We start from the raw sequence: 17,574 nt of genomic DNA, 5'->3' as shown, positions 1-17,574 counted from the left end.
GCGTATGCTTCGAAGAGATGAGGTAAGTCTCTCTAAAACAATTTCGTTTTTTTTTAACTCGAGAAAATGAAGACATATAAAAGAAGCAACCATATCACTTTATTATTCTGTCAACGACGTTTACATAATCCATATCGATCCAATCGGGTTTCTTTTTATATAATGTTTCATATTCAGATATTTACTTTCAGTTTCATAGTTTGTTCCGTTCTAATGCAAAACACACTCAATACGTCATGGTTATATTTTGGAGTATTTTTATGTGGCTAATCGACATATAATCGGAAAAAATATATACACCTGTGTATATATTTACTCATCTATCAGCAGTAGAAAACGGTTAATCGGCGCGAATCGATGAACTTACTCTAGCGTCACAATAATGCGATCTGTTCTGTTAATTGATATATAATGATTACATTTTTTTTACTGCTAAAAAAAGTCGTCTACAATCTAGGAGGTTATATAATCCTTTAATACAATTCTATCTATATTGATATACTATATTATATATATATATGTATATCTTCATTACGCATCTCATGACGTACTCGTTATTTATTATTCTAAACTGGCAGATCAAGAGCATATACAATGTATTTTGTAATGTACGTAAACGTGGCTCAGTATATGTCGCTTTTGGCCTTTAGGTGAAAATAGGATGGATGCAATCGATATCAGTGACTAAGCGTGAAACATGACTAGCTTGAAACGGCGATTCCATAGATTCGCGGCGCGGTTACAATATTCTGACGATTAATTGCCGCGTGCTGCATTTTGTTTTGCGCCCTGCAATTTGTTTCGTGTAACAATAGTCGGATTGCGATATCAGAGTATATCTGACAAGCAATCGCGTACGGTTGAATACGTAATATTTGTATCCACTTATACCTGGGCCACGTTGACATGCAAAGGATAGAAGACTTTAAATTCTTAACAGTTATTATCGACATCTATTCGAAAAGTGACTTTTCGTTTCGTTAAACGGATCTCCTTTAAAAACCGATAGAAAAATACGCTTTTATTACTTTTTATCACTTCATCAAGATGTCGGAATGCTGAAAAATTGCGATAAAACACAATGTTCCATCTATCGTGACAGTAGAATTTCACGTGATTATAAATAACATTCATGCAGAGAAACATCGAATATAACTTTTCTCGATTCTTCATCAATATAATTAGTTTATTTTATAAGCAATTAATAGTAATTGCTTATCAAATTAATTAAATATTAACTTTTTAAGCAATAACTATTGCAGCAATAGCAATTTATATCAATATTGTTTGAATCCTTAATCGCCTTGCCTACAATACAAAATAAATTGAAAATATTCCTATATTTTCCGTTAATTTTAATTACTCAAAAAATTGTATAACAAGATATAAGAATAATATATTTCACATATTACGTTCTATCACATAATGTTACCTCCGATAAACGCGAAAATTTGATATGAAATCACCGGAGATTCGATCTCCTTGTCCATATTAAAGTATACTCTAATTAATAGCATTTCCATATGTAACGATTATAGATAAATGCAACAGAAATTCAAAACGAAAGAGGACGTAATAACGAAGTGTTAAGCTACAAATAAAACTGAAATGCAGGCACATATTGTGCGATATTTCAAAAATGCTTTATGTGGACTGTGTCATGTTACTGCAATACATACTTATTCGGCATAGTATGAGTTATAAATTCCTGCCACATGAATATTTCTTTTTATAAAGAAATTTTTTTAAGCGCTTATAAAAATAATTGCGTGGATATCCATGCGCGGACATTCATTCATCATTCTACCTATAACCGAACTTTCAGCTCCTCCATTCTTTGCTTTATTCTTTTTCGCATCTCTTTGTATCTGAAACATCAAATTTACATAATATTGCGATTCTTATTGACACATGTTGTTTTTATGTACTCACTTCTCTTTTAAGAGGAGAATTTGACGTTCCTCTTCGTAGTGATAACGTTGTAATATGCCATGGCATTCTGCTAGAGATAGATTGAGAAACTGCGCGACATCGGAGCTGATCTCAGGCGTGGACAACTTATCGACCAGAAACAGCCGTGCAACGTTCTCATGCGGACCCAAGACTACTCGGACTTCCAAAGGATACTCATCATCCTTCAATCTTCTTTGTTCTTGAAAACAATACAAAAAATTGCATATAATGGAGGAAAATATAAGTAAACTTCAATTTTCTAAAGAATTACAGTTTTCTTACCACCATTGTCGCGAACTACAAATAATGCAAAGTTATCGGATTTAGCATCGACTTTGTACTTGTCGAGCATAAGATTGATAACTTCCTGCGTGTTCACTAGACTCGTCACCCAAACGGACATCTGCGAACCGTGAGGCGGTGTGAAGAAACTGGTCTCTCGATTGTAAAAGTGGCCGTTGATCGAGCAACGACGTCGTAATCGACTTCGCGATTGTCGTCTACCGCCCGGACGTCGTCTGATCGCAGTGGAGCCTTGCTTGCGACGCAAAACGACACCATCCAGCTACCACCAGAATAGATTGATACGTGCACTCAAAGATACAGAACTGATGGAATAAATGTTCGCGATGCAATACCTCTAATCCGCTGTCTGTAGACATAGTCATATTGTCGTCTTCTCTGAATTGCAAAGAATTCACCGAGTCCGTATCGCTATCAGTTCTGTGTCTCTGAAGACAGTCAGGACCGGACAATGATCGATTCAGACCCTTTTCGATCCAGCTGTCGTCGGTGCTAATCGATTTATTGCCGGTACTCTTCTCCAAATTGTCGAAGTACTCTACTCTTCGAAGCGTACCGTTTCGATTAGAAGCTCCTAAATTACAGACAGGGGTGTCTGTACTAGAAGAACTACCTATGCTGTGCGTTGGCGTGCTATTTAGACTACTATCGTTGTCTCGGCTAGTAGTCTGGTGATTGGGACTGCTCGTTTCCGAGTTCTCGCGGGAGTCCGATCGATCGAGACTCGACTGAGACGAGAGCGGTGGCGTATCCGCGCTAGATTGCGAACTTATTGACGGAAGATTCTCAGGCATCGTCTGATACAATTTGTTACCATCCTCGACCTTTCGTTCAACCTACGGGCATACCTCCCAGTTTATATCTCTTTCATAAACTAAACATAAATATTAAAAATAAAACCTGTAGGAGCTCGTCTAGCTCATCCCATTCCATATTCTTGACTTCCAGTTTCATGGGCAGAGTGAGGCTTTTCAAGTGATCGGGCGATGTTGGAACAGACTTCGCATTGTTCTCCGCGTTGCTGTCTGACGTGCTCTTAGACAGCTCATCTACCTTATCTTCATCCTCGACGTCCTAGCACAATTAAAAGTAATAAATAGGTACATCATTATTACGTGTATCTCTAAAGCAAATAAGAATGACAAACCTCAGAAACACTGTGCCTGCACGAATTTCTGTTTCGTGCAGTAACTACTGTGCGCTGATCGTCATCTTCCTTCAGATGAATCACACCACGGACTCCCCAATAAATTCTCAATGCCCCTTCTAGTATCAATCTTCCGTTAACCTGTTTCAGATCGTTATTTGTTTATATAGATATTTCTTTATAAGAACTTAATCCAAATGTTTCAAGAAGCCTTTTTTACCTCACGACTTCGAATTCCTCCACTTTTGCCTTCGTAATACTGATTAAAAACTTTCAGTTTGGATTCTAAATGCGATCTAAAAAGATATTCTTCTTTAGGAAATTGTTTAAATAGTTAATTATCTGAATGACAAAACATTTATCTTTGTATGCGATTAGACAAATTTATTTTAAACATAGATCATTAGATTTTTCTATTTAGATCTGTACTAAAGCAATAAACACAAAATTACAAAATTAAATACTATCTTAATCAAATTTATTTTCCATGAAATTATCAAAAAAATTTCTGTGCGTATCTACCTGGGCAAAGATGGTCGACTTTCTTTTTTTCCAAAGCTTGTATGTGATTCCACTCTTGTGCCATGGCCGAATAGTTGAGGTCCAAATAGAGCTCCATAACAAGGAACGTGGCAATAAGGCACGCCTTTATGCTGATTTCAGCATAGTAACAGAACATGCATTACAATCTATCTGTCGTGTGATCCATAATTCATAAAAGGACAACAATCGGTTCGCGTTACCTCTGCATGTTGCCCAGGATTCAATCGCTTTCCACATTCCTCGCACCGTAAGCATTCCGGATGCCAGTCATATCCCAGAGACTGTTTGCGTTCAGCTGAAAAGTTGATATATTTGTTCGAATCATATGCCCAAATTTAAATTCCTTTTCTGAGAGATAAAAAATTAACGATAGCACAGGGGTTTCACGTTGTTCTTTTTTACAATATACTTACAAATATATCGATTTTAAATATTATAAACAATCAAATGCAGTGACAATAGACGACAGTTTTGGACTCCCTTACGAATACGGATTTCCACTTTATTCAATACAAGGCGTAACCGAGCGTCCTGTACGACACCCACGACGTCCCGTAACGAGGCAAATCGATCGCTCCAAGTCGCGAGTAGAGTGATACTTGTCGGAGCGAGGCACGCCGCCTCGGCGAGTCGCAAATTGCGACAACTCACCGAAGTAAACGGGTTTCCCGCATTTGTGGCACTTCCACATGGTGACGGATGAACGGCACCCTGGTGGGACGGCGACGGGCGTGTTTTCGTCGGACCCTCAAATGGTTTTAAACCATTTTGTTTACATTAGTGGAGCGTTCCGCTCATTGGAAGTGACATGCGGGTTAATTACACAGATGTTACTAGCCATAGTGACCCTCGTCGCAGGGAGGAACTGGAGGAAGGCATCATGCCGTTATTTTCTCTGCTCCGTGTGCGTTAAACGCCACCTAGACTTACTCGTGTCCTCCTAAAACGTCGTAACAAGAACCGTAAATTTACTTGTTGGCGGTAAAACACACACACTCGTTATAAAAAAATTTCAAAGACATATACAATAGTTATTTTCTCAAAAACAGAAAAAAAAACATAAAGGCGACTACACTTTTCATGGTATAAAAATATATTCTGCTCAATTACATTTATTCTTGGATAATAAAAAAATCTCTTACATAATACAATTAAAAAACAATAATCTTAAAATAAAAAAGCATGTTACAGTGAAGATACCTTACAAAAGAAATAATAAATTTCGTAAAATAAAACACTAAAGAAATAAAAAAGAAAAATGAGCTTGAAGACTAATTTTCCTACCAATTCAAAGCTCAACAATAGAAAGATATCAGGATTGAAAGCAGTCTTTATCAATATTTTTATTTCTAACTACTGACTGTGCCAAAGATACCTCGATATCCTCGTCTGTACAAAAAAAATGATAAATTCCACTACCGGTATCACAGTCGGAAACATTACAATAGATTTTCTTCACTGTTGGTTTCCGCTCTCCAAGGCGTCCAGACGTTTCTTTTCAACGTCAGCATTGAAATCGCGAATGAAGTTTTCCACTTGCTCGTTCATCTTTCTACTCTCGGGCGGGAAGTACTCCTCTTTCGCTTTTGTCACCACTTTGTCAAAGTAGGCTGGCTGATTAACATAGTGAAACATTCCAACGGGAAACGATATATAGAGAAACATCTTAGCTACCTCTAACACCCAGCCCATCTTTTCAAGTACCTACGGGACATATAAAACGTATAAAACATTTGCAGTTACAGCCACCTGTCTATTGGTTCTTATCAATCAATCCTAGCTTAACAAATCACTATTTTCTTTTCTATTACAATTCTATTCTATATATTCTGTACTTACAGCTTATATTTAATATAACTCTAATTCACATCTATCCAACTCATTTATGACACTCTTCATACAATTACTTTTAATTATGCAAAGCAGAAATGACATCAGAATACATCAATCAAATGTTTTGCCAATATATGCATTTGTCAACAATTCCTTCACTATCGGTCACATAATTACAGAAAATCGTACCGTCACTTGACTGTGGAAGCAGAAGCCCTTTATTTACATTTAACAAGCCCAAATGTGGTAACCAAATACTCCAATAACAGATATCAAAGCGGATATCAGATATGACAGTACAATTCGGATGTGCAGTTGCAATCCGTACAGAAAAAAGCGCCGGGTTTATGGTGATGTGCCTTTAAATAAACGTTAGAAAAGAGATTTGCCACGTCAAGAACACTTGACAGAATTGTTTGTTTAGGTTATTCTCTGATATACATTTCGGCATGTATGTAGAACCATGTAGACTTGTCACAAACTGCGCGAACGACGTAGTATGTGAACCGGCTGGTCCGAAATTCCGAACATCATCTGCATTATCTGCAATGACTGCAATGAAACAATTAGATGTTAGAAAGAGAGAGAAAGAGGAAAGTAAAAACAGTTGAGCTATAAAGAATAAGAATCGAATAAAATATATAGGTATAAGGATAAATACATATATATATTAATATACAAGAATATATTATATAATTATAAGAATATATATAAAATAATGTGCATATAATATAAAATTATACGAATGTCATATTATATTATTACAGTATTATATTAATTATATTATGTGAATAAATTTTTTAAATATAAAAATTGATTATGAATACGGGCCTAAACAATGTAATTCCTTGAACCTCCTTTCTCGTTAGGCCTGTTCTTTTTGGCTCAACTTCTCGCACAGTTCATCTTTTCTCTTTTTCTTTCCAACGTGAAAAGAAAGAGAGGGAAAGATGAACCGTGCAAGAAGTTCAGCTCTAAAGAGAACAGGTTTTCTTATCGGCCGCGACATTTTCTGAGAGGGCGCAAACGCAAAAACGCGTGACACAGATCTTTCCCAATTCCCTTTTCCAGCCAGCTGCCAGACGGATTTCGGCCTGCGGCTGTTGGTCTTTCGACGTCCCGCGGTCCCGTCGATGCCAATTGTAAAAATGGCGATGTTGTGGGTGGAAGATTTGAATGCAGCCGCGAGATATAAGTTTGAAAAGCGGAGAAACATTTCTCCGAGCTGCAACGACGCCGTCGTTCCCTCCGCGTTTCCATTTAATCTCGTGCTCGACGGCGCACAACGAGTCTCGCAAGTGCGACGAGCGAAGATACGAGTCTAACGAAATTTCCCAAATACGTGTAATTAATTAGATCCGCGCGAACGATAATCGCGATAACGTCGCGGCAGAACGGCTCGTTTCGCCCCGACGAAAACAGCGAAGCGTCGCTCGTTTGTTTTTTTTTTAACTCGCCGAAGCCGAATTTGAGAGAGACGAGGGGTCACACGTTGGTAGCAATGCACTACAAATGTTTGCCCAGTTTGCCATTGCCATTTGTTGCCACTGTTGAGAGTGTTGAGACGCAATAGCGGATCCGAGCGGAGCGTTGTTTTGGATCGCGGCTGGTGCATCGATGAAGTTTTCTTGATATCGCGAGGTGATATCCAGCGCAATCATGGAAGCCCTGCTGCCTTCTGAGATCGCTCGACTGGTGCTCGGTAAGATGCACAAAACTGCAGCCAAGATACCCACCCGCACGTAACCTTTCCCGCGGAAACGCCATGGCATGGGCTCTGCCCCTCGAAGGCTTTGTGCTCTTTGCAGCCGAGCTTCGTAGCTTCCTTACCTGCGATGTATTACGATCACAATTTATTACGTTTGCTGAAAGAATATATTCCTTTTATGTCATAGAATTCTTTCACGCAGGGGTGCATTGTCTCTTATCTCTTTGCGTCCACTCTGTGTGTGTGTGTGTGTGTGTGTGTGTGTGTGTGTGTGTGTGTGTGTGTATACACACAAGTAAATTTTTAGCAAAGCATTTCTTGAATTTGAGAGTAACATAATTATATGATTGGGTGAATAAAGTTTCCTTAATGAAGAAAGCAAGATTTTGACAAATGTATTTCTTTGGGTTTACTTGTTTTAACTGTGTTTTTGATACATCTGAATTTTGAAGAGAGAAAGGATAGAGAAGGATAGAAAGCACAACAAAGAAAACGATCTCTTTCGTCTACTGATATTTATATATTTTTGGTTTTTGTATAGCTATTTGATAGCGTCGTTGTAGTCCTATTACTGAGTTTCTGCTTCTAGGTTATTTGGAAGATCAGAAGTGTGCTGAAGCAGCCAAACTGTTTTTAGAGACGTCTCCGCACTTGCAAGAATGCCGTACGGTACTTTCTTGCGGGAGGAGATTTAGCACCAGAGTCAATGGTCTAACGTTGATGGATATTGTTGAAAAATTTTCAGCCATCAGTACTATGAGTAAATAATATATTGTCGTTTGCATATTATCATAAATGTATTTAAGTAACGGTAATAAATGAATAGATTTAGACTGCACATTGGTTCTATAAATATTGACCTTACATCCATATATATGTTATCTCTTTCAGTTCAAGAACGATTAAATAAAGCCACTGACTGCGAGCAGTTAAAGCATCTGAATGGAGATCTGATAGAGCAACTCAAGTTTCTTGTAGAGGAGCCACGTGGTCAGCGATTTGTTGTAAATATAAATGTACCTTCACAGGTAACTTATTATTATCTTGATTAATTGCCCTTCACAGTATTCTAAAATGTAGCAGAAAACTTTCACATTTAGCATAACTGAAAGTTGGTCAACTTCAGATTGAGAGAAGCCCTCTAAAAATAAAAGGAAGCTCCTGCATTTAATATGTATGTGTGTGTATATCTATTATACACACATAATGCATAATCAAACAAGAGGTTAACATTAAATTATATAACGTTTTTCTACATTTTACAGAGTAATGCACAAACATCAAATGGCTCACCGATTGCTGCAAGTAGTATGCGTAAAAGACACCATAGTAATAGTGAACGTGTTAAACGCAGTATTAAATCCCAGTTGAATTCAGTACAACAATCGGACATCATGAGTCCACGTATGTTTATTTTTTTTTATTCACAATGTTTATAACACCTTGTAAAATATAAGATCTTGATAAAACTCTGATGATGCCTAAATATAGCAGCAAGCTGCCACAATGTTGACACAACCCCGTTAGAGAGCCTGCCTGGAAATGTTGATTTGTTAAGGCAGACAGAATGTGCCGCTTATACAGTCGAGAATAGAGATGACAATTTCATGCAGGAGCCTCACAGACAATGTGACTCTGATAAAAATAATAGTACAAATGATATTACCACGCGTAATAGAAACAATAGTATTCGGATAAGTTCAGGTAATTATAAAAACATCAAACCAATTACATAAATTAGTAGGCAAATTTATTGGCAACTTTTTTTGTATAGATGATGTCTCAAGTGTACGAAGTTGCGAAATGGATATTGATGATAAAAAAAAGGAAGAAAGCGTAATCAGTACAATACCTAAACGATATACTACAGCCACAAGTACGGAAGAATTATTAAGTTTCTCTAGTACAGAAGTCCAAACTATTCCTTACGAGATACCCGAGTCAGAGTCCGAATCTAATGACGAGCCTATTGAAAATCTCAGTGTAAGCATCTAAGTGATATTAATTTTCTGCTATTTATATGTTCGTATTGTTTTTCACACAAAAACATTTACAAAAATTTACTTTCCAAATCAGTTATTATATATATAGATATTGAGCGTTATGTCATTAAAATATCTACTTGTATACATTTCCAGATATTAACGAAAGAAATTTTGAATCGTACAGACTTACAAGAATGTATTGCAGAGAATATCAATAAAGCAATCATTCCTACAGACCTATCCCTGAAGGACGAGAACTTGAATGAGTCAATGGTCGGTGAAGGGAACACCTCGATTATGGCTGAATTAAATAATGCTATTAAATCAATCGTTGAAGCAACCGAGTCCGATCCTGTGTTTGAAAAATTTATCGATGAAATCATTGGGCCGCACACAGAAACGGACACAAGTCCAGAGGAAGATGGTGAAGGAAAGCTGAGCCCAAAGTCGGTTAATGAGTGCGTATATATTTTATTTTTTGAACTAACTATTTTTCGTTATGAATTAAAATGCTATATTTTCAAAATATTGCTTTCAGAGCACAGGAGAAACAAATGGAAGTGGAAGCAGGTGTGAGCAATGTTAGTTCACCAGAGCCAGTGGTAATAGATACTAAAGTATCCGCGGAGGACGGTACAGCGGACGTGCCTTTGAAGCACAGACTTCGTAGTTCTTCAAGACAACAATATAACAGAGTTGAAGACGAAGTCGACAAAGCGAAGGATCAAGAGAAAGATCAAATCGCTTTGGAAGATCAAAATGCAGCCGCGGTGTTGAGTATTATAAATGCCAACATTATTAATAGTGTGCCTGACAGTGGCAAAAGAACTCTTGATACAAAAGAAATACTAACTATGGATGATAGTAATGAACAAAAAATGCAAACAATGCAAATACCTTTGATAAATAAGAATGATGCTATAAAACCTTTAATAGCGACAAACGTACAGAAAACTAATGTTACACAACTGCAAATACAGCCCAAAGTTAAAAAGTCCACGGTAAAACGACCAAGACCTACGAAACCCAAACGCGATCAAACGGCCAATAATAACCAGTCCGGTTCTGTTCAGTCCGATACAATTCAGCCCATAACAGAACACGAAATCATGACTATGCCAACGTTGATAGTGTGTTCGCAAGAAGAGGTGAATAATTTATTAATAAATCGCTCATCAACTATCACATCGACTTCCACTTCGCGTTTTATTCCGATTGCTCCGAAAGATTCAGATAGCATTAATAAAGGAACTGTTGAAACTTTATATCTACGGACGGTCAATGTAGCGCAGAAAGTACCGGCAGTCAAAACACTGCCGCCTTTGGTAGAAGAACCGAACAATCCTGCGAATCAAGTGGGATTATTGCAATCGACAAAGAAAAACGGTAACGTGAACAAACGATTAAAAACTATACACAAAACTGACGCGACAGTACCCATCATCACTATTGATCAACAGGTATTGAATCGTCCGTCAGAACCGGTGCAAAATGGTAAGATCGTCGGAGGTGAATCGATAACGCTTTATGGCAGTGAAACTAGCGTTAAAACATCATTGGATAGCACCAACATGCCTATGATCAATTTGGAGGAAAATATCAGTCTGTCGGAGAGCGGACTTTCTCCATATTTAAAGTTTAATTGTAGCAAAACCAACCAAAGTCACAATCTTTCGGACATTGATTTAGCACCCGTGATGGAAAGCGCGGCGAACACTACGACAAATAATAACAAAAGCACGCGGTCACCTAAGAATGTCGATATTATTACTAAACGCACGCCGAAATCTCTGTTAAAAAGTAGATCAAAAAATCATAGATTAAGTTTATCCACGCCGCGTAAACGAAACAGTCACGTAAGGGCGCTCGACTTTAGCACTCCTACGAGAACGACGAGTTCCACTAGGAGAACGAGCGGGGACACACCATTCAAATCGGCGAAACGTTTGAAATCCGTTTGTAGGACTACATTATTCAGATCACCGTCGCTTTCCAGTACTTCCGCTCAGAAACAGAAGAGTCCGATGAAAGTTAATCAGTCTTACAGAATTCCCATAGCTACTAGAAGCCCCGCGCCGAAACTCATGGGAGGCTGGGACAAGTATAACGGCGTTGGTGTCATTATAGGCGAGGTATCTCCACATGGTAGTACCAGCGCGTCTTGTTCCTCCTCCGAGGATAGAATCATTCAACACAAGCCATCTAAGCCCCTTGCGGGAAATTGGGATGCCGATTTACGCAGGAATATAGAATCGAATAAGGGAGACGAGAAAGACGAGCCGGAGATTAAGGAACCAGTAAAGAGGAGAAGAAATTCTATTAAAGATAGGAATGACGTGATATGTAAAAAGACTAAATACAATTCACGATCGAAGAGCAACGAGAGAAAGAGTTGCAGTAAACTGAAAGTGAACAGGAAGTTTAAGCATGATGCGGAAAACATCAATGGATCGGAAGAGAATTTCCAAGAAAACATAATAACAGAATCGCAAAATAATGAGAAAGAAAATATAACGGAAGCTACTGTTAATCCTGTAAGTTCCAGTACAAACAAATCTGACAAAATTTCGGAATTGACCAATACTTGTGAGACGTCGGCAAAAACGAATAGTACAAGCGCACCCACCAGCGGTGCGGTAGCAGTTGAAACGAAACCTGTAAAAAAGTACGTGCAATTAACGACGATAGCGACTAACTTAAGTCGGAAGTCTGATAACGGGAAAGTAAAAAACATGGAAATCGCGCAAATCAATTCGCAAATGTCAGAAGTCTCGAGAATTATATCCGTGGACAGTACGCAACACATTTTGCCCGATATGATAAGCTTGGAGACACCTAGAAAGTTCGACAACATATCCGGTCCTCCGCCGACACCGAGAGTATTAAGTCCCAGTAGCAATCTAATTACACCGTTTATCAAGGTCAGCGAGGACTCCACTAAAATACGTAGTTTCATCACCACCCCGGAATTCCCGATAACTCCGGGCGTAGCTCTGACACCGAAAGAGGAGACGACTAGAGATATTCTAAAAAGAGGCGAGTACAATTCCCCGTACTACAAACCCACCTCCGAGCAACCTCAGGATCCTGATTTGAAGGTATCTAAGCCTAAAGACAGCAGTACGCAAGAGTCACCCATTCTATCTTCGTCGCACATAAAATTAAATTCGACGCACAGTAGTCTTATCTCTGGTAATCAGACGTGTACTTCCTCTAAACTAGAGATAACGGAGTTCGAAGTGATCAAGGAGAATTTGCCGAGGGAAGAGGCTATCAAGGAGTTTAAAATTGCGTCCAAAGATTCAGGAATCGCGGCAGAACTCAACGCTTCGATTGTAATAGACCACCACGTGGATCTGATACAGGTGAACGAAATTAAAGGCGTAAGTGAGCATCGAGAAACAATAATCGATGCCAATTATGCCAATGATTCTCACAATGACTCTGTGGCGAGTAGCTCTTCGTCGTCCTCGTCATCGTCGTCATCGTCCTCTTCATCATCATCTACGTCCAGCAGTTCGAATACATCGACGTGTTCGCCGAACGGGAAATGCGATAAAGCCTCAAGTAAAACGAGCACAGACATCAGTAGCGATTTCGCGGAAAAAAGCATTAACGCACCGAAAGATACACATGATGTAGCGGCTATACCAAGCGACGCGTGTAAAAAATCAGATATCGCGATTGAAGCGGAATCTTCGCCGAAGAAAGTGTTTGCGATCACGAAAACTGACGAACAGCTAAAGGATACGTTGAAGGAAACCCCCGCTAAAGATGAGACTCTATTAAATGAAGCCGATATTTCGGAAACGCCCAGCAGCTCAAAAAGCGGAGTAGAAACGATTAATTTGACGACAAGGATATCGGCGATTATGACGGAGGACGAAAAATTATCAAGATCGAACAAGTCGTCAAAGAGCAGCGGTAAAATACAAATCAACAAATCGCGGGCACAGCCAAAGATAATAGATATACAGTGTATTCGACCAGGATCAGTGAAATTCATCGAGCCACCGAAACCGATTCAAAATGAACCCGAACAAAGCACGCTTATGCACAAGTTGATGCACAGGCAGGTACTAGAAGAAAAACGACAACGTATCATGGCTAAGATCAGAGATAATTCCAAATTGAATCTTCCTAGCGGGACGAAGCGTAAATGCATTTTAACTGGCAAAACTGCCGACACTCTGAAGAAGTTTGGTAGAGGAAAGCGAAATATACGTCCGCCGGCGAGATATGCCAGGGATGTTAATAAGAATACAGAGCCGCAGGATAATCGACAGGAAACCTCGAGGAAAAGTACGCGAAGAAAATACGAACCGCAAAAACAGAATCTCGCGAATAAATGCTGTGATAACGAGGAAGAAACGACAAACCGAGTTGCCGCATCGAAAAGTACAAATCCTAGCTTAACGAATTACGGGAATAATAGTAACAAACCGCTCGATGATTGTACGACAAAACAATTGCACGAAAATAATGTTTGTGAAAATAATGTAATTGAAAATTGTATGAGTGAATCCACGCAACCGCGTAATTCCTTATCAAAAAATCAAGATCATTTAAAAGAGATGCCAGATTCCAAGGAAAATACGGATAAAAACTGCAATGTTAAGAGTGTCGACAAAGAAAGAACGGGGGAGACATTCAACAATACTACTGTACAAAAAAAGATTTTAAAGAAAGAAGCAAATTCAGGGAAATATATCGTCGTACAAGAAACATTAGCTCCGGATAAGGTAAAGAATGATCAAACGGAAGATAAAGTAAGTAAACTGAGACAATTTTCAAATAATATTGATAAATCTGATAACAAAATATTAAGATTCAAAGTAGATCAAGTGAAGCGCGACTTATTTAGTGACGAGGAGAATGATCACAAAACATCTTCGACTGTAAGTGCGAAAGATGACAAAACCAAGAAAATCGCTGACGCGGAAACTCAAAATGCTGATGAAGCTCCAGACAAGAAGGAGAACGCTAATGTTGAAAATCCCAAACAGGAATTGTCGACCGTTCTTCAGTGTTTGCAATTAGTGCCTGCGTCCAAAAAGGAGCAATCGAACAATGGTAAAAATCAAACTGAAAAGCAACATAAAGAGCAGAGTGAACTTGAAAGCGACGGTGATGGTGAATCGCATCAAACGGCCGATGTTCATAATTATAAACAAGCCGAGTATCACATTGTGTATGACGACAGCGTACCGATGAAAAAGAGAAGAAGGAGATATAGCGCACATGAGTTACAGATTAAAATCAATCATACCGATTTCTCGAATTCGAACCCCGTTGAGAGCATCAAGATAATGAAAGCTACCGAGTTGGAGGAAATATTTTATCTTCCGCCTAAGAAACGGACGGCGAGTAAAAAATCACGCACGAAGAATGAAAAAGTTTGCGAGACACCTAACTTCCAAGCAGATAAAGACGTTCTTAATTTAAAAGACGATACCACGAAACCCTTGGCTACGTCGTCTCCTATAGATGAACCATCGAGAGCTAAAACGAATAAGATGATTATTAAAACTGCTGCGGCAAACAAAACTAATAACAATACGCAATCTGATGCAAAGAAAAAGCAAAAACCGAATAAGCATCAAGAAAAAGGTAAGATTGTGAAGATATTTTATAAAATATTTATTTAATAAAATAAGCTTAATTGCTTTTTATTGCAGAAGTTAGAGAATGTTAAATAAAATATGCTTTAGTTACAGATACTACTACCAAAAGCCGGAAGAGAAAACTGTCAGAAGCAAGAGAAACGAAGCAGGTAATTAAATAATTCATACAAATACTTATGTTGCCTATAATACTTATATAATTGTTTTTCTCTTTTAAGGTTGAGAAGAAATGCACGACTGATCCGCAAATATTACTTAGTAACTTAGATGAAGTAGACCTGAATAAATTCTTGTCTACAGTTCATGGGCCTGAATAATGCTCTCTTTTGTACATGTGTATAAAAAAAATGTAAATAGTATCTTTTCTATTTTTATATCTATATAGAAGTAAAGTATTAGAGTATTTTGTTACTGACAATCTAAATTATTTAACATTTATATAACTCTTTACGATTTCAAAGTCTTTTCTATATGATTAGCATTTTTGTAGTCGATTAAATTGTTTTTTTTTTTTATATTAACTTTACGTTGTACGTAAATATTTATTTTCTTTTAATTTGAAGACAATGTTTTAAATTTTTAATTGTATGAACGTGTGATAGACAATATAAACATGTGTATATGTATATATATATATATATATATATATATATTTTAGAGAGAATATTAATATTAGTATATATGACAACAAAATGTATCTCTTCACAATATCCATTGAATTTTATTAATTTGATACAATATTATGATTACAATAATTTAAAGAAAATAATTTTCTGACAAATATCTGAGGTACTTGGAGCTATTATATCTTTGTCGTACAACGTATGTGATATTTTTCATAATACTACACAAGAAATATAAAGTGTTACGGTACACGATCGACTACAATTTATATGATTTGGAAAGACTCACAAAATTTTGTAACATATAAACCAGATACAATGTTACTAGTTTCCAGGATCTTACCATTTATTTTCTTTGAAAAAAATAGCAAATAAAGTATTTTATTTGTCCATTACAAATCAGCAATAAGTGTAGTTTTCTTAAATAGAGATACACTTCCCAAATAACACACTTTAACATTTTATGTAATCTCTAGTTTCACAGAAATACTTATAATCTCGGACTTTAAAAAAAATATACGACAGTTACACACTTTCAAAAATGTAACATTGGAAGCATCATGAACGTAAAAGAAACATTTTTTAATTAGAATTCGTTAGAATTACAATTCTAACTCTTTGACTTGGCCACTTTATCCACCTCCTCCACAACATCCATTAACTTTCGCCATTGTTGCATGGTTAAGCATATTCCTATAAAAATCACAAAAATATTGAAATAGTTAAAAATCTGTTTATACTTGTTTTTAAATTGATTATAAAATTATCAACTGTAAAGTTCGTTGTCTTTGCAAAAATAATGTTACCTTTTTTCCCAGGTTTTAAATCGCCATCCTTGTCATAATACATCTCCCGAATATCGACGTAATATTTGCCTTTGAAATTCCTCACGTTTACTTGACGATTGTTACCCAAGTCCCAAATATCTTCGTCATCCGTTTTTGCCTTCTTCGCCGGTTTCTTCTCTTTCTTCACCTCTTTTTCCACCTCTTTTTCTTCATCTTCTTCCCTTTCCCTCTTTTGCTTCTTTTTTGACTTTACTTCCTGCAAATGGGAAACGATACAAACATAAAAAGATGTTACAGAAATTAATATAAATGTTGAAAAATAATACCTCCTCACTGCTGTCATCGCTGTCAGACAGATATTCTTTTGACTTCGGCATCTTCGGCTCTAACGAAACAAATTCTTAAAAAAAAAAAGGAAAAGAAAAAGATTTAATATCACTGTTGAGAAAGATTATTAATAAACCATCAATAATGTAACGTATCTATATACTTTGCTAACAGTTTTTATTTATGACATATCTTACACGGTGATATTACGTAATAAATAAATAAATTCATCCATCAAAAATGGTTTATACGTCTTAAAACGTGTTACATTATTTTATGTCCGTTATATATAGACATGCAGAAACATAACCTAACTTTTCAATTGCGTTACATCGTTTACGTGACCTACATTCTTTTACAGACATGTACTGATTGCAAATGAGAATCTCGATCAAATATTTTATTACCGCGTTTGTCGAATTGTAGTACAGTTATAAAATCTTGTGTAATTATTATGGAAATAGCATACCAGCTTCTCCGGCAAATGAGTTTCACGTTTTATAACCAGCTTCAACGCACTTCAACGTCTTCTTCGACGATCTTTCGGACAATAGCCACAATAGGACGGACAAATCCCGCGTATGCGCAGTAGTGCAAATGGTAGCAGAAGTCCTGTTCTTTTTAGCTGAACTTCTTGTGCACGGGTTCATCTTTTCTCTTTTTCTTTTCACGTTGGAGAGAAAAAGAGAAAAGATGAATCGTGCAAGTTCAGCCACTTTTCAGTGATTAGGACATTCAAT

The 17,574-nt window shown here is 37.3% G+C and overlaps 4 protein-coding genes across 9 annotated transcripts; 1 reads left to right on the top strand and 3 right to left on the bottom strand.

The window, feature by feature from the left end:
* Positions 1-79: 79 nt before the first annotated feature.
* Positions 80-5,119, bottom strand: Rassf (Ras association family member). 2 transcript variants are annotated; one of them, XM_071717507.1, is made up of 11 exons: positions 4,598-5,119; positions 4,147-4,241; positions 3,926-4,056; positions 3,624-3,699; positions 3,404-3,544; positions 3,157-3,330; positions 2,870-3,092; positions 2,592-2,794; positions 2,236-2,518; positions 1,933-2,152; positions 80-1,868 (listed from the first exon to the last, which is right to left on the bottom strand). In XM_071717507.1, exons 1-11 carry the CDS (start codon positions 4,635-4,637, stop codon positions 1,808-1,810), a joined length of 1,647 nt encoding a protein of 548 aa, XP_071573608.1. In that variant the 5' UTR covers positions 4,638-5,119; the 3' UTR covers positions 80-1,807. The 2 variants fall into 2 exon arrangements, with proteins under 2 accessions (XP_071573608.1, XP_071573607.1); XM_071717506.1 differs by having other exon boundaries at positions 2,592-3,092.
* A 155-nt stretch (positions 5,120-5,274) lies between these two features.
* Positions 5,275-6,406, bottom strand: LOC139779210 (protein PET100 homolog, mitochondrial-like). The gene is made up of 2 exons (XM_071717515.1): positions 5,969-6,406; positions 5,275-5,650 (listed from the first exon to the last, which is right to left on the bottom strand). The coding sequence occupies exon 2, from the start codon at positions 5,636-5,638 to the stop codon at positions 5,402-5,404; it is 237 nt and encodes a 78-aa protein (XP_071573616.1). The 5' UTR covers positions 5,639-5,650; positions 5,969-6,406; the 3' UTR covers positions 5,275-5,401.
* Positions 6,407-6,837: 431 nt separating this feature from the next.
* On the top strand, positions 6,838-16,118 carry LOC139779202 (uncharacterized). 5 transcript variants are annotated; one of them, XM_071717493.1, is made up of 10 exons: positions 6,838-7,481; positions 8,077-8,247; positions 8,379-8,515; positions 8,753-8,891; positions 8,979-9,191; positions 9,262-9,470; positions 9,626-9,930; positions 10,011-15,082; positions 15,190-15,245; positions 15,315-16,118. In XM_071717493.1, the coding sequence occupies exons 1-10, from the start codon at positions 7,439-7,441 to the stop codon at positions 15,411-15,413; spliced, it is 6,444 nt and encodes a 2,147-aa protein (XP_071573594.1). In that variant the 5' UTR covers positions 6,838-7,438; the 3' UTR covers positions 15,414-16,118. The 5 variants fall into 5 exon arrangements, with proteins under 5 accessions (XP_071573594.1, XP_071573595.1, XP_071573593.1 ...); XM_071717494.1 differs by having other exon boundaries at positions 6,839-7,481; positions 8,379-8,491; positions 15,184-15,245; XM_071717492.1 differs by having other exon boundaries at positions 6,839-7,481; positions 8,982-9,191; positions 15,184-15,245.
* Ssb-c31a (single stranded-binding protein c31A) lies at positions 15,794-17,442 on the bottom strand. The gene is made up of 4 exons (XM_071717513.1): positions 17,304-17,442; positions 16,834-16,907; positions 16,526-16,763; positions 15,794-16,412 (listed from the first exon to the last, which is right to left on the bottom strand). The coding sequence occupies exons 2-4, from the start codon at positions 16,882-16,884 to the stop codon at positions 16,330-16,332; spliced, it is 372 nt and encodes a 123-aa protein (XP_071573614.1). The 5' UTR covers positions 16,885-16,907; positions 17,304-17,442; the 3' UTR covers positions 15,794-16,329.
* Positions 17,443-17,574: the final 132 nt, after the last annotated feature.

This window comes from Temnothorax nylanderi, unplaced genomic scaffold (assembly GCF_030848795.1).
Source record: "Temnothorax nylanderi isolate EJ_2023f unplaced genomic scaffold, tnyl_v1.0 TNYL_tig0214_pilon, whole genome shotgun sequence".
Taxonomy (NCBI): Eukaryota; Metazoa; Arthropoda; class Insecta; order Hymenoptera; family Formicidae; genus Temnothorax; species Temnothorax nylanderi.
The sequence above is the reverse complement of the archived record's forward strand: the minus strand, read 5'-3'. Positions and strand labels throughout refer to the sequence as shown.